The sequence below is a fragment of the Vanessa atalanta genome, chromosome 2, assembly GCF_905147765.1.
Source record: "Vanessa atalanta chromosome 2, ilVanAtal1.2, whole genome shotgun sequence".
Classification (NCBI taxonomy): domain Eukaryota; kingdom Metazoa; phylum Arthropoda; class Insecta; order Lepidoptera; family Nymphalidae; genus Vanessa; species Vanessa atalanta.
This window is the reverse complement of record NC_061872.1, coordinates 4,120,136-4,133,451: the sequence shown is the minus strand read 5'-3', so window position 1 is coordinate 4,133,451 and position 13,316 is coordinate 4,120,136. Positions and strand designations below refer to the sequence as shown.

At 28.8% G+C, this 13,316-nt stretch overlaps 6 protein-coding genes across 8 annotated transcripts; 3 read left to right on the top strand and 3 right to left on the bottom strand.

Moving 5' to 3' along the window:
- Positions 1 to 670: 670 nt before the first annotated feature.
- Positions 671 to 1,483, bottom strand: LOC125073444 (single-pass membrane and coiled-coil domain-containing protein 4). Its single transcript, XM_047684277.1, has 2 exons — positions 1,356 to 1,483; positions 671 to 1,221 (listed from the first exon to the last, which is right to left on the bottom strand). Exon 2 carries the CDS (start codon positions 1,212 to 1,214, stop codon positions 1,032 to 1,034), a length of 183 nt encoding a protein of 60 aa, XP_047540233.1. The 5' UTR covers positions 1,215 to 1,221; positions 1,356 to 1,483; the 3' UTR covers positions 671 to 1,031.
- Positions 1,484 to 2,150: 667 nt separating this feature from the next.
- LOC125071490 (polyisoprenoid diphosphate/phosphate phosphohydrolase PLPP6) lies at positions 2,151 to 4,243 on the bottom strand. 3 transcript variants are annotated; one of them, XM_047681781.1, is made up of 4 exons: positions 4,122 to 4,243; positions 3,646 to 3,792; positions 3,024 to 3,123; positions 2,151 to 2,809 (listed from the first exon to the last, which is right to left on the bottom strand). In XM_047681781.1, the coding sequence occupies exons 2-4, from the start codon at positions 3,754 to 3,756 to the stop codon at positions 2,415 to 2,417; spliced, it is 606 nt and encodes a 201-aa protein (XP_047537737.1). In that variant the 5' UTR covers positions 3,757 to 3,792; positions 4,122 to 4,243; the 3' UTR covers positions 2,151 to 2,414. The 3 variants fall into 3 exon arrangements, with proteins under 3 accessions (XP_047537737.1, XP_047537727.1, XP_047537718.1); XM_047681771.1 differs by having other exon boundaries at positions 3,646 to 3,793; positions 4,158 to 4,192; XM_047681762.1 differs by lacking the exon at positions 4,122 to 4,243 and adding an exon at positions 3,934 to 4,098.
- Positions 4,244 to 4,659: 416 nt separating this feature from the next.
- Positions 4,660 to 5,227, top strand: LOC125074612. Its single transcript, XM_047685975.1, has 2 exons — positions 4,660 to 4,803; positions 4,876 to 5,227. The coding sequence occupies exons 1-2, from the start codon at positions 4,660 to 4,662 to the stop codon at positions 5,185 to 5,187; spliced, it is 456 nt and encodes a 151-aa protein (XP_047541931.1). The 3' UTR covers positions 5,188 to 5,227.
- A 229-nt stretch (positions 5,228 to 5,456) lies between these two features.
- Positions 5,457 to 7,568, top strand: LOC125069932 (60S ribosomal protein L10a). Its single transcript, XM_047679562.1, has 5 exons — positions 5,457 to 5,613; positions 5,767 to 5,922; positions 6,310 to 6,465; positions 6,745 to 6,910; positions 7,370 to 7,568. Coding segments are annotated over exons 1-5 (651 nt in total). The 5' UTR covers positions 5,457 to 5,611; the 3' UTR covers positions 7,541 to 7,568.
- A 908-nt stretch (positions 7,569 to 8,476) lies between these two features.
- On the top strand, positions 8,477 to 9,490 carry LOC125072688 (28S ribosomal protein S14, mitochondrial). The gene is made up of 3 exons (XM_047683357.1): positions 8,477 to 8,626; positions 8,705 to 8,928; positions 9,309 to 9,490. The coding sequence occupies exons 1-3, from the start codon at positions 8,561 to 8,563 to the stop codon at positions 9,409 to 9,411; spliced, it is 393 nt and encodes a 130-aa protein (XP_047539313.1). The 5' UTR covers positions 8,477 to 8,560; the 3' UTR covers positions 9,412 to 9,490.
- Positions 9,491 to 11,076: 1,586 nt separating this feature from the next.
- On the bottom strand, positions 11,077 to 12,401 carry LOC125070364 (60S acidic ribosomal protein P1). The gene is made up of 3 exons (XM_047680206.1): positions 12,233 to 12,401; positions 11,771 to 12,020; positions 11,077 to 11,193 (listed from the first exon to the last, which is right to left on the bottom strand). The coding sequence occupies exons 1-3, from the start codon at positions 12,302 to 12,304 to the stop codon at positions 11,180 to 11,182; spliced, it is 336 nt and encodes a 111-aa protein (XP_047536162.1). The 5' UTR covers positions 12,305 to 12,401; the 3' UTR covers positions 11,077 to 11,179.
- Between the last annotated feature and the right edge of the window lie 915 nt (positions 12,402 to 13,316).

Below are 13,316 nucleotides of genomic sequence, written 5' to 3'. Positions count from 1 at the left end.
AAAAGACATCTTTATTTCCTAAGCTATGAAGTAATTTTTTTTATTTTCCATAAAATATAATTATTACCTTTAGCTAAACCCTTATAACTTTAATTATGAGATAAAATTGTCGCACCTTTATATATGATTATGTTATGTTTTAAAAAAATAGATAATTTATTAAATGATTTATTTAGAAACGTAATATTGTTTTAAAAGTTTAACTTTTATAAATAAAATCTGGTTACATACATTTTTATGATTATCTGGTATAGAATGCATAGTATTCTAATATCAGACTTATGAACAAACAGTACTACTATGTACTATGTAAATGGAATTTTATATACAAAATATCTGCTCAGTATACATTATTTCCTACTGAATCATAAATTAGTTTCAAAATTATGGATAAGTTTTTTTATAATTGATAAGACATGAACATTCCTATTTGGAAAAAAAATATTTAAAAGCAAAATTAAAAAGAATAATTATTAATACTTTACAAAGAATTAGTTAATTTTAGTAAAAAAAAAAAAAAATATTTAAAATGGATTTATATTTTTTTTTATGGAAATGATGATAAATGTTAACTAATAAGTACTTAATAAAGTTGGTGTGGCAATTTCCTTCAGTAAAATGGTAATGAAAAACTTTTAAAAGTTAAATATTTTATTACTAGATAAATTCATATTTTATAAATCTGTATAATATTTATGTAATGATAGATCTTAAATAAATATATGTTTGAAAAATATATTGTTTTAATACCTTGATACACCCTTAATACTGAAACAAGACAGTTAAATTTATTTAAATTAAATATGATTCGATAAAATAATGTGTTTTAAATTCTAATATGTACAATGATATGTTTTGTTTTTGGAATGTTAAAGAACATATTTCTTATAAAATGCCAGTATTTTATATATGTATTTCAAATATATAACAAGTCACCATACAACTCACAACCATGGTATTATACATTTACGTCACACTCTGGACACTAATAATTTACTATATACAATTTTATTATAGATATTCGTAGTTCTTTACGCGTACTGCATTGAAGAGGGCCGTGTTTTAAAGTAGACGTAGACACATATCAATAGAAAGATAACCGCAAACGTCGGCAAGACTATTGTGTTTATTTGTTGACGCATCTTAGCAAATTCTTGCTTCCTCTCGCGTTTCTGCTTAGCGGTTTCTTTAACTACTCCCTTGAGCTTCCTCATTGTGAAACTAAAACAAAAAAAAAAAAAATTAAAAATAGAATAACATCAGATTCTTTCGTCCGGTTAAACTACCGATAATATTGAAGATTATTGAAATATATTTTCTTTATAAATATTAATCTAAACAAAATAAATACTTACAGTAAGTTTAAATTTAATATAAGTTACTTTTATTTAATAATTAGTATGTATAAAATAATAACACTATCGTGTTTATAAATTACAGTATACGTATAATACACGTCACCACGAACTTTTTTGTCTATTATGACAGTGACAATATTATCATGTGACATATGACAGTACCATTTTTTAAATCTTTTTTCCTTTCGAAAGAGCTTGGGTAGAGCAGTATACAGTAATTTTTGAATGACAAACAGGTAAAATTATTAGTTAACGTTTATTATAAGTTTTTTGCTACTTCCTAAATACTTTTTTAAAAGTATGATTGGAATGATGTTTGATTGCTATGTTATAAATAAGTACCTGCCCTTTGGCAGAAGAGAGGTGCTATAAGCATGAACAGTACGGCAATCCCTCCACGAAGATAAATACAGTGTAGTGATGGTCAATATGTTACATCAAATCCAAATGAGTTAACCAAAGTGTGTTTTTCAACCTAATTTAAAATATATTTCTCGTGGACTGACGAGTACTGAGAACTGTATTCGGTAGCGAATAAAAATAATACATTTATCTGCCCAATAATTGGGGGGAAATTTAGTCTTTACCTGTCTATAACATTGAATTTCGCGCTTAGGCATAATAAAATATAATATAGTGATTGTATACACTTAGGTATAGCCTAGTTTTAAAAGTTTGGATAGATAAGAAGACATTTCACATTTTCAGTTGTCTTTATAGATTAAATTACTTTTAGAACTATTTGTAATAAATAGTAAATATAGAGTGCCATAATAAAAAAAAGATCACTTGTTCTTTCAACTATGTTTAATTGTTATAAGTTCACAGCAAATCACATAACATTTTCAATCTACTTCTGTAGACACACAAATTGAATTATGAAATCTACATAATTATAAATTTCACTTAAGTGTTTTAACTTTTTTTTTCAAATAAAATATTCAACACACAAAAAATATAATAAGTTAATATAAAAATATTTATATATAATAATATTAATATTTTATGAAAATAAATTTAAGATTTTATACATGATATATATGATGATATTAGAATTCAGACATGATATTCTCCACCATCTTTCTTTTCATCAGCCAAAGATGTAATAACACTGACAGCAGTGCTTTGAGAAAACCAAATAAGAGACATGAATAACCCTTCCAATACTCCAATACCCAGACCAGCAAACACATCCAAGAAATAGTGCCTCTCCGCGAGAACCCTAGATATAGCTACAGCTCCAGCCCAAGCAAGCAGGGGTGGATAGAATATAAAATAGATAGGATCTATACAAATCAAAATGAAAGCAACTAGAACTGCTCTACTTGTATGGCCTGAAGGAAAAGAATATTTGTCTGGATTACCAGGCAATAGTTTGTTCATGGGGAGGGGGCGACGTCTCCTTACAAAAGCCTTCATTACTGCTATTACTATTATATCTAAAATGAGCGCTGAAAACAGAAAATGCTATCAGTATATTTTTCTTAGAAGTAAAAATATTTATATAATAAACTTCTGATAAAATTATTGATTAAATGTTATCTCTTATGATAAAGCATTACTCAACATAAAGTATAGTTATTATAAAGAAAGATTCTTCTATTTATATTGTTTAAAATTTAAAGATATTTAAAATGTTGTTATACAACTATTAAAATTACGTACCAAATAACATATTGACTTGTAGTTGATACAGTTCCCTGTTGTTAAAAAACCAAATGAATGAAAGCCAGCCCGCTAGCCACACTATGCCATGACATGATACCTAGAAAACAAAACAATAACTTATCAGTTAGTCCAGTTAATATTACAGATTAAAAGTAAATAAAAATATAAAATTTGTCTGGTTTCTACATCAATATCAACAAGTTTCCATAATGAATAAATAAGGGTATCTTTTAAGAAAACAAAGATCCAAGATACTGTTATTTTTTTTGGTGGCATAGAAATGGAACTTTGATACACTTGCTGAATACTGAGTCTGGCTAATTATGCATTTGTCTTTTATTTTTTAATTAGTCTTGCTTAAAATAAAATAGGAGGGTGTGTTCTTGAACACCAATTTACATCCATAATTTTAGTTTAAATGCTTCTAACAAAAGTATGTTAGTAAAAATATATAAATTGACTCATTGACAATTGTGAATCACTTAATTATGTATGCAAGTTACAAGCACACTTTCAATGTTCCTATTTAAAGGAATTACATCACTGAGTTGCATGTAACCATAACAGATGATTTTGTTTCTTTATAAACACCAAATTACACATAATAATAAATAACAACCTCTAAGAACTTTGAATGTACACGAAGTGATCTTAATGCAGTTATATTTTGAGACATTTCAACGAATTTTTTAGTGATCTGAATGTCATATCTTAGTATTCTCTGCAACATGTCTGGAACTTTTCTCTTGTCTTCTGTTTCTCCTAACTGAAAATATAAATTGAATACAGTAAAGTACTCCCTATTTATAATACTACTTATCAGACAACATTAAACCAAAATAGCTAAATGATTTTATTAAATGAGTAGAAGCAACGAATTAATTAAATATGTCTCAGATTATCTTACCATGTTGATTTAAAACAAATAATGGAAAACAATGAAAATTATTGGATCTGCCACTTGAGTAAACTATATTAATCCTTAGTGTTATATGAAAATGTCAATATAAAAGGAAAAAAGAAAAATACATGCAATGATAGCTATATTACTATAATGTTTGAGAGTAAAAGTTAGTAATAAAATATGTATTTTACTTTGAATGATTGAGAATATAAGTAAAAGAATTATCAATTATCTTTAGGATATTCTATTCGTATTTCGTTACTAATCGAAAAATACCAAATCAAAATGTCAACTTGTCTAATGTCTTGACAAATATTCCGAATTCCTTGTGTTACAAGTAAATAACGTTATGTTGATATGTATCGGCAAATTATGCTTTTCCAAAAACTTGTAATAAAAATTTAAAGCGCATTTTATTACGTGAATATAACGTTATAATTTTTAGTGATCTATTATTTTATTCATTATTCTTGGAAAATTTTGATATATTTAAACACAATATTTAATATTATTGCTATTTGTTATAAAATATTTTAAATGCAAGTAATTTTATGAAATTATTGTATATGTATACTCTTTAGAGCATTGACTTAAACATATAAATTTAAAAAAAAGTCTCTCAAAATCATTACTCTGGTATTCGGTTATCTTTGGTTTTATAAGAAGTAAATAATAATACTTTTTGATATTATCTTTTAGAATAATAATAACAAAACCAGAGATCAACACATGGAATTTTTTGGTATTTCATTATATGGTGCACAAAATTATATTAAAGATATGATTAAAGATGATTATGTTGAACCTTTAAAGGAAGAAGATGTTCAAGCTTTAATGAAAAAAGTAATACAGAATTCTACAATGCCTAAAAAGGTTAAACATTGTATTCAGAAGTATTAGTTTAAAAATATCTTAAAAATAACTATAAACATCAAATATTTACAGATTCAGAGACCCGATATGGATAGAATGAGACTAATTGATTGTTACATGGGCAAAGTCAATGGTTTTGCTTACGGCTCATCACAAAGATTTATAAAAATGAAACGTAAAGGCGTTATAAAGCCAGTGGGCCCAGCTGATATGTACAGATTACCAATTACTACATCAGTTGAATATGGTTGGTGGCAGCATGACCCTGAAATAAATAATGCTTCCTGGCATCTAACTCATCCAAGACGACCTCAACCTTCATCTCCCAATACACTTATACTTGACGTTGTTAGAAAAAATAACAAATACGCTACATTGTTTTAAACTCATTAGAGTCGAATTTAATTTTTTCAGTGACTTATTATATTTATTGTAGTATATTAAAATAAATGCAAATAAAAACTTTAGAAGGATTTTAATATTTTAAAAATCAGTTTCACTCCCCAAGCATTTCAATGTCAATGTTCATCTTTAGTAAAAGTACACGCGGTTGGTCCCGTTTAAAGTAATTTATCAGTATAAGATATAATTTTAAGACTGATATTTTGTGTCTATAAACTAAGATGCTTTTTTACAATTTTTAATAATTTTTTTTATAGAAAGATAACAAGGCTGTACGTACTTATACTTTAGTCACTTTGATTAATAACCTGTTTAGTTAGCTTACGTTTGACTTAGAGCTGTCATCATCATTTTATATTTCTCTTTTCGGTTTTGACATCACATCGACGAGGTTGTTCAAGTCAAAATGTACGTAATCTAAGAATTTATTGTTAATCTGAAAAGATATTCTAAATAATTTTTCATTAATATTTAGTATATTTGCTGTATAATTTGAAGGATTAATTATTTATAAATTTCGACAATCAATATATTTGAAAGTTAACCTAAAAATTATTCCAGGTCGAAGGTATCGCGTGATACGCTTTACGAGTGCGTCAATGCCGTGCTGCAATCGTCAAAAGATAAGAAGCGTAACTTCTTGGAGACTGTCGAACTCCAAATTGGTCTGAAGAACTATGACCCCCAGAAGGACAAGCGTTTCTCCGGCACCGTCAAGTATGTTTACCTGGAAAGCGCATTTTTGTGAACATGTGTTATTTAATTTATATTGTACACAAGAGTGCGTCTGGACAGGGAGTCAGTGTAAACTGACGGGACTCCACCCAGAGTCTTAAAATAATGGGTAGGTTTGCTTCGGCTTACCGATTTATCATAAACATGTGTGAGGCAGTCGTGGTAAGATTTCTATGGATGTAGTAGTGTCTGAAATGTTTATTTATTTACAAGAAAACCTGGTAAAATTAGTTTTGACTGAAAATGATGAATAATTTAAAAGCATGTATTATCTGATAATTGATGAGTAAACCTTAACTGATGATAATTAGTAGTTAGTTTTTAAATTGTTAGAAATTTCAATTTATAAAAAAATAATCTTTATTTCAGGCTAAAGTACATTCCCAGACCTAAGATGCAAGTATGCGTTCTTGGTGACCAGCAACATTGTGACGAAGCCAAAACCCTCACTGTACCTTGCATGGATGCCGAGGCACTTAAAAAGTTAAACAAGAACAAGAAGCTTGTCAAGAAACTAGCCAAGAAGTAAGTATAAATATTAATACTATTTTGTGTTGTTTTTAATATTTACAATTATGTGATCATTATTAAAATTGAAGTTTTTACTATTACATCTAAATTGATGTCTGATTTTGCAACAGAAAATGTGTACCATTTAGATGACATGCATATTGCATGACATTCAAAGACAGCATTATTCAGATAAATTATTTTCATGATTATTAACAATGAACTGTCAAACAAAGAAAAACAATGGAAGGATGCTATTTAGAACTCCAGTAACAATTTCTTAATTTTTTTCAGATATGATGCTTTCCTTGCATCTGAATCACTCATCAAACAGATCCCACGTCTGTTGGGTCCTGGTCTGAACAAGGCCGGCAAGTTCCCTGGTCTTCTTTCTCACCAGGAGTCAATGACCCAGAAAATTGATGAAGTCAAAGCTACTATTAAGTTCCAAATGAAGAAGGTAAAATATGTTCATTTATGTATTTTTATATATTCAAGTTAATATAAGTCGATATCAAAATATAATAATTAGTTAAAAACTGTTTAATACATGCAAGATTGTTTGTAAGTTAAGATAAATTGTAGGAGTCTCGCTAATACTGTTAAGGATTATGATTGTATACAGTAATATTTATATTGATAGTTATCTACAATTATCAAATACACATTTAAAAGAATCTTGTCTAAACAAAAAATTGAGAAAATTAAAGTTATTAAAGAAGTTTGTCAAACTAAGTATATGAAAAATATAGCATCATTTATAATGTATGTACATAAGTCTGTTTTGATTTTTATTAATTTATTTAGTATAAAACAACAATATTATATTTTTTGACAATTTATATTCATCAAATTTATATTGTCAAGTATTATGATAATGAAGGAGATTAGTCTTAAATTGACTTTGCTTTTATTTCAGGTACTTTGCCTCTCTGTGGCTGTCGGCCATGTAGATATGACACCCGATGAACTAGCACAGAATGTGCATCTTTCAATCAACTTCCTTGTGTCTCTTCTGAAGAAGCACTGGCAGAATGTGCGATCACTTCACATGAAGTCTACAATGGGTCCACCTCAGAGATTGTACTAAATCATAACAATAAATATTGACTACTGAACTCTTAGATTTTAATTAAGACCTTTATATTTTTTTCATATGATATATACATATATATATATATAAGTATTTTAATTATTTATATATTAGACAGTGTCACAAGGATCCTGGTGAAGTGCTTGAATTGCTAATTTCTTCCCAATTTACAATATAATACGCACAAACTTATCAACAGACTGATGGTGGATCTCCGAAAATTTCGCTATATTAATTGGTAACGGAAACGAGCTCGTCTGTTTTATTTAATTCCTATAAATTATTAACTTATTTTAAAAATATTCGGGCAAATATTAAAAAATATCTGAACTACATATTTCAAATATCTCTTGTATAGAATAAACTGTACAACCAAAATATTTAATTACAAATAACATATCTTCCATTTAGAAATATACCTTTAAAAAATAATTAAGAAAACCAATTCAAAGGTATTTATTATCTGGTATTACTTCCAAAAATATTAATAAAATAATGATTATACTCTGCGAGTGCTATTCCTTACATTAATATAATATTTTATTGCAAAATTATCTTTTGATTTAAAATAATAAAGGTTTTTTTTTATGAAAAAGGTAGGTTAAAATATGAAAAAGGTAGGTTAAAATATGAAAAAGGTAGGTTAAAATATGAAGAAGGTAGGTTAAAATATGAAAAAGGTAGGTTAAAATAATAATACTATCTCGTGGTAAGTGGTCATCACCACCCATGAAACTTGAAAGCTTGGGAATTATACTGGCTTATTCACCCTTTAAACCGGAGCCCAACAAAACTAAGTTTTGGTTATAGAATATAGAATGAGTGTGTGGTTCCAGAACTTATCTTGAGAAAGTAATATTATCGAAAAATTAATGGCTATCGATAGTACAAAACTATCGATATGCAACACTAATGTTAACTGTCAATTTTGACATTTGACAAAAGTTATGGAATATCGAAATTTCGCAATAATAAATTTAAGGTTATACTCGATCATAAATAAATCGGCTACTCAAAATGAATTTAAACATTTCTAGTCTCAGTAAATTTATTTTTAAATCTCAATCAGTCCCTGGATTTGGGGTAAGGATCCCATATACACAAATATTGAATTATGTTCATAAATAATGATTTATTATTTTACCTGTATTCTCGATTTAGTTTCAGCAAGTAAGAAATAAATGGGCTAATAGCTTGATGATAAGGGACGTTAAAAGAAGACGTATGAGTGCTGAAAACTTTCTGGAAAGAAGTAGAATCAACGCCTTAAGAAAGAATGATGTACTACCTATAGAAATAAGAGAATTAGCAGATAAGGAAATAAACAAATTTGAAATGAATGCTATACCACTTCGGATCAACAACAGATGTGTTATAACTTCCAGGTCCGTAAAAACCAGTATCTTTATGTTGTCTTACAAATTGAAATTGAATGCAATCCCGGTATATCGGGATCCCACATAAATTTTGCGGGGCTAATCTCGATCGAAAATAGTACATGAAAAATATAATTAACGAAAGTAATGACACAAGTTTAATCTTTAAATCAAAAAGTATTAATAAATCACTTAAAATTTACCAAACAACTTGTTAAAATAAAAACCTCGAAAATGAGGTCTATTAGGTTTTTATTGCTTTTGATTTCTGGGGTCTACATGTGACCAATGAACAAACAACTATTTAGCAATGTGTACCTAATGGTTAGAGAAACACTTAATTTAAATTAAAAGGAAATATATTAAATCTTTAATTTAATATTTTTCAGACCACGTGGTATTGTCAAGGAATGGAGAATGAGTCGTATAGTGTGGAGGCATCTTGCTGATTACAACAAACTTTCTGGAGTTCAGAGAGCTATGTGGGGTTAATCATTTATCTAATATATTAGTTAACATTACTTGTTTTAGGAATAGTTTATAATAAATGCTATGTTACTGTATAACTATTTTATTTAAACATATTACATGTTCTACAAAGAATACTTAAAAATTAAATTAGAATGTTAAAAATTACTGATGATAGTGTAAATGTATAAAGATTAACTACCAGCTACTAAAGCAAATAGTTGTTTTTTTTTATATTTTACCAATAAAAAGTACCCTGATTCGTAACAAATTGATGCGTAGAGAATGGCTATTACTTCTTAGTGCATACATACGTCTCACAATTAGCTTCGCTATGGTAGCATTAGATATGGTGGCCAATTTTTAAGCCTAAAGCAAAGGTTAGCCTTTACCTTCTGTATTCAGCCTCCAATTCCAGATAATGTTATATTATATTAGATTTTTCCATCGAAATGGGTGCAAATACTGTTAGTTGGCAGTATTTGATCTCCCTATTTCTTGAAAGCATAAAGTTTTGGTTTTGCTCTGGGCTAAGGCCTCCTTTTCCTTAGAGAAGGAATGGAGCATATTCCACCACGCTGCTCTGTGGGTTGGCAGAATTTCGTTGAAATTAGACACATGCAGGTTTCCTCACGGTGTTTTCCTTTACCGCCGAGCACGAGATGAATTATAAACACTAATTACTCACATGATAATTCAGTGTAGCTTGCCTGGGTTTGAACCCGCAATCATTGGTTAAGATACACGCGTTCTAACAACTAGGCCATTTCGGAAATTTTCGAATTGTGTATAATTTGAAATCGTATTGGAATATGAGAGTGAGGGAACTTGTTTTAGCACAGTACATGTCCCACACAGATTTTAAGTCTTATTTGATCACCATGACCAAAATTAATCTGAGACGCATTGGAAGCTGTTATATATTTTTATTTAAAAATATTTTTAAGTGTTACACTAGCTTAACACTACGATATCGGTGTGCCTCCAAGTTTACTTTATATGAAAATAAAAACCTCAATATATTTATATATTAGAGAACAAAGTGTATCCAGCCTTATTTCCTGTACCGCACATGGTGCAAGATTTCGACATAATTTCGGGTGAAATATTGGAAAACCATTCTCTTACTTTACTTCGGGAATCATCTTTCTTTAGTTATGTAATTTTAATTCATATTTTAATTATATTTAATAAAAGTATTACGAGTAAATTGCATCTACAACAATCCGAAGTAATTGTCCTTTGTTGATAAAACATACCATTTAAATTACATATAGATCTTTGCTATTGAAAAAAAACCTATTACTAGATCAACAGGTGTAAAAGAAAAATTCTTATACTAGAAATTATAACGAGTTTAGTGAATATTGTAAGAATATCTCAAGAGAATAAGGATATATTTAATAGTCTTTTTCAATATTTTGTATGCCTTGCTAGGTCTTTTCCAAGTTTCTTTTGATATAATAAGTTATCAGTACATGATAAATGAGTACTCATTTAATCACAGATTTCAAATAGAAACAATTACTTCAAAGATATTAAGAATATTGGTACTTCAGATATAATTTTACTACTTTAAAATGCAGTCATAAATTGTACAGTAACTAATTTTTATTTTATTAATGCATTAATGTTAATAATTCCTGAGTAAATATGTTATTAGCGGGTATAAATTTAACACAATGAAAATTAGCTTTTCTCTTTTTATATACTTTTTTATTAAAGTTTCCTTACAACTAAACAAGCTTCATAAAGCTCACAATGGAATACCAAAGCCTTTATAAAAAGCTTTTTAGTCGAAAAGACCTGAAACAAAATAAACAATGCCATTAGACAGGTTTAACACAAAAAAGTTTATAAATATATTCGGTAGAGTATCTCAGTAAAATATTGTCAATCATTCATTTTCTGAAGCTAATACATTAGATCAAACATCATTGATAATTTTTAATGGCTACTCTCATGGTTGTGTATTAAATAGAACTAGTGTTTGCCCCATGGTTAGACTTTATCAACCATTATTAATTCAACAACTGAGGAAATCATTGATTTTTTTTCTGTAAATTTCTTGATTAATCAAAAAATAAATTGTTTGACAAAAATGAGGCGAAAATGGTATGTATCGGTATTGCGTTTGCTTTTTTAATTTATTTATTTAGAAACACATGTAATGTTCAACACAGAACTTGCTTTATGGTCAATTATAATGATTATTACACTGGCTTGAAAAAAATTAAGCTTGTTACATACCCATAGAAAAAATAAATAAATATATTACTAACTCCTCTGTTCAATTAAGACATTAATTCAGAGAGCAGCCATGGCTAAGTAGTTCGAGAGTAATTTTATTACTATCATTTTACGAATTGAAAACTTCACTTACCGAAGCCCATGTCATCATCAGATTCTTCAGGTTCTTCTTCCTTCTTCTCTTCCTTGGCGGCTTCAGCAGCTGGTGCTGCGGCGGCAGCTGCGGCGGGAACACCACCAGCGGGCGCCGCTCCAACACCAGAGCCGATGTTTGTGATCAAATCACGTACATTGACGCCTTCGAGAGCTTTAGCGAACAAACCAGGCCAGTAAGGCTCAACGTCAACGTTTGCCGCCTTCAAGATGGTGGAGATTTTTTCGCCCTACAAATAAACATGTTCGATAAAATAAAAAAAATATATTTATCACATAAATACGAGTGTAAATGCATTGCAAAATCAATTATTAACATAGATTTAATCGTTTATAAATATATAATTGGGTATTTATTTGGATTGAAACGGATAAATGTGAAACATAACCCCAAAATCTAAATATCGAGGAGAAAAATTATAAACACGGGTTCATTACTTACAGTGACAGCGACATCATCATCAACAAGGATGAGAGCGGAGTAAACACAAGCTAATTCAGCCTTTGATGCCATTTTATTATTTATTTAGTGCAAGTCGCCAAATGGCCTTAGCTCAAGGAGGACAAGCACGATTGACTTCTAGATTTGGAGAGAGAAAGAATTGCTTGTCAAGTCAAGTTGTCAAAATCGTTTATATGACATTTTGTAACTTAGTTGCCTTGAATACAGAACTTTTGGCAGTCTTTTCAAATAAAGTTTTTTATACATATCTTACATTTAATTATATTTTTATAATCAAATTTTATAAGCATTCGTACTATTAATTATATTGTACTTTTATTTAAATCTAGAAGATATAATTCGGAATAGAATGCAATAAATCTTTCATTCATTATAATAAATCTTTTATAGAGAGCTTTTTAAAACACATTTCTTTATTACCGTTAGAATTCTCTACATTGCTAGGTTAAAATATATGACAAACGCAGTTATTCTATTTTATTTATTATGTCATCATGATATTATACTAGAAAATGGTTTATATATTTTAGTTAATTCTTATAATTATTTAATACTAATTAAAAAATATACACGAAAGTTAATAATTTTAAACCACTTAAAGAACTAGTATAATAATTGTATAATAATATGAGGAGTATGGAGCATATTCCACCACGTTGCTCCAATGCGGGTTGGTGAAATACACATGTGGCAGAATTTCGTTATTATAAATAGAAATTAAGCACATGAAAATTCAGTGGTGCTTGCCTGGGTTTGAACTCGAAATCATCGGTTAAGATGCACGCGTTCTAACCACTGGGCCATCTCGGCTCTTAGTTCTCTATTAATTCGAGTGACCTTCTTATGGAATCGGTAGGTGTACGGGCAAATAGGCCATTTGATGGTAGATGGTCACCACGGCCCATAGACATTAACCATTTCTTACATTACCAATTCTCCACCAACCTTGGAAACTGATATGTTACGTTCCATGTGCCTGTAGTTACACTGAAAACAACAAAGTATTACTATTGTTGCGGTATGCGGTATAATTATTGTTATAGCCTGTCATATATTGTGAGTT

Bases quoted from the DNA above. Each gene is read 5' to 3' on its own strand.
- LOC125073444 (XM_047684277.1), bottom strand. From the start codon at position 1,214: ATGAGGAAGCTCAAGGGAGTAGTTAAAGAAACCGCTAAGCAGAAACGC.
- LOC125071490 (XM_047681771.1), bottom strand. The intron at 3,124-3,645 runs GTTGTTATTTAT...TTTGTTTTCTAG, and splicing joins TACATTCAAAGTTCTTAGAG to GTATCATGTCATGGCATAGT. The intron at 2,810-3,023 runs GTACGTAATTTT...TTCTGTTTTCAG, and splicing joins ACAAGTCAATATGTTATTTG to CGCTCATTTTAGATATAATA.
- LOC125074612 (XM_047685975.1), top strand. From the start codon at position 4,660: ATGGAATTTTTTGGTATTTCATTATATGGTGCACAAAATTATATTAAA. The intron at 4,804-4,875 runs GTTAAACATTGT...AAATATTTACAG, and splicing joins ATTCTACAATGCCTAAAAAG to ATTCAGAGACCCGATATGGA.
- LOC125069932 (XM_047679562.1), top strand. The intron at 5,923-6,309 runs GTATGTTTACCT...TCTTTATTTCAG, and splicing joins CGTTTCTCCGGCACCGTCAA to GCTAAAGTACATTCCCAGAC. The intron at 6,911-7,369 runs GTAAAATATGTT...CTTTTATTTCAG, and splicing joins TTAAGTTCCAAATGAAGAAG to GTACTTTGCCTCTCTGTGGC.
- LOC125072688 (XM_047683357.1), top strand. From the start codon at position 8,561: ATGAATTTAAACATTTCTAGTCTCAGTAAATTTATTTTTAAATCTCAA. The intron at 8,627-8,704 runs GTAAGGATCCCA...TTCTCGATTTAG, and splicing joins AATCAGTCCCTGGATTTGGG to TTTCAGCAAGTAAGAAATAA. The intron at 8,929-9,308 runs GTCCGTAAAAAC...AATATTTTTCAG, and splicing joins AGATGTGTTATAACTTCCAG to ACCACGTGGTATTGTCAAGG.
- LOC125070364 (XM_047680206.1), bottom strand. From the start codon at position 12,304: ATGGCATCAAAGGCTGAATTAGCTTGTGTTTACTCCGCTCTCATCCTT. The intron at 12,021-12,232 runs GTAAGTAATGAA...GTTTATTTGTAG, and splicing joins ATGATGATGTCGCTGTCACT to GGCGAAAAAATCTCCACCAT.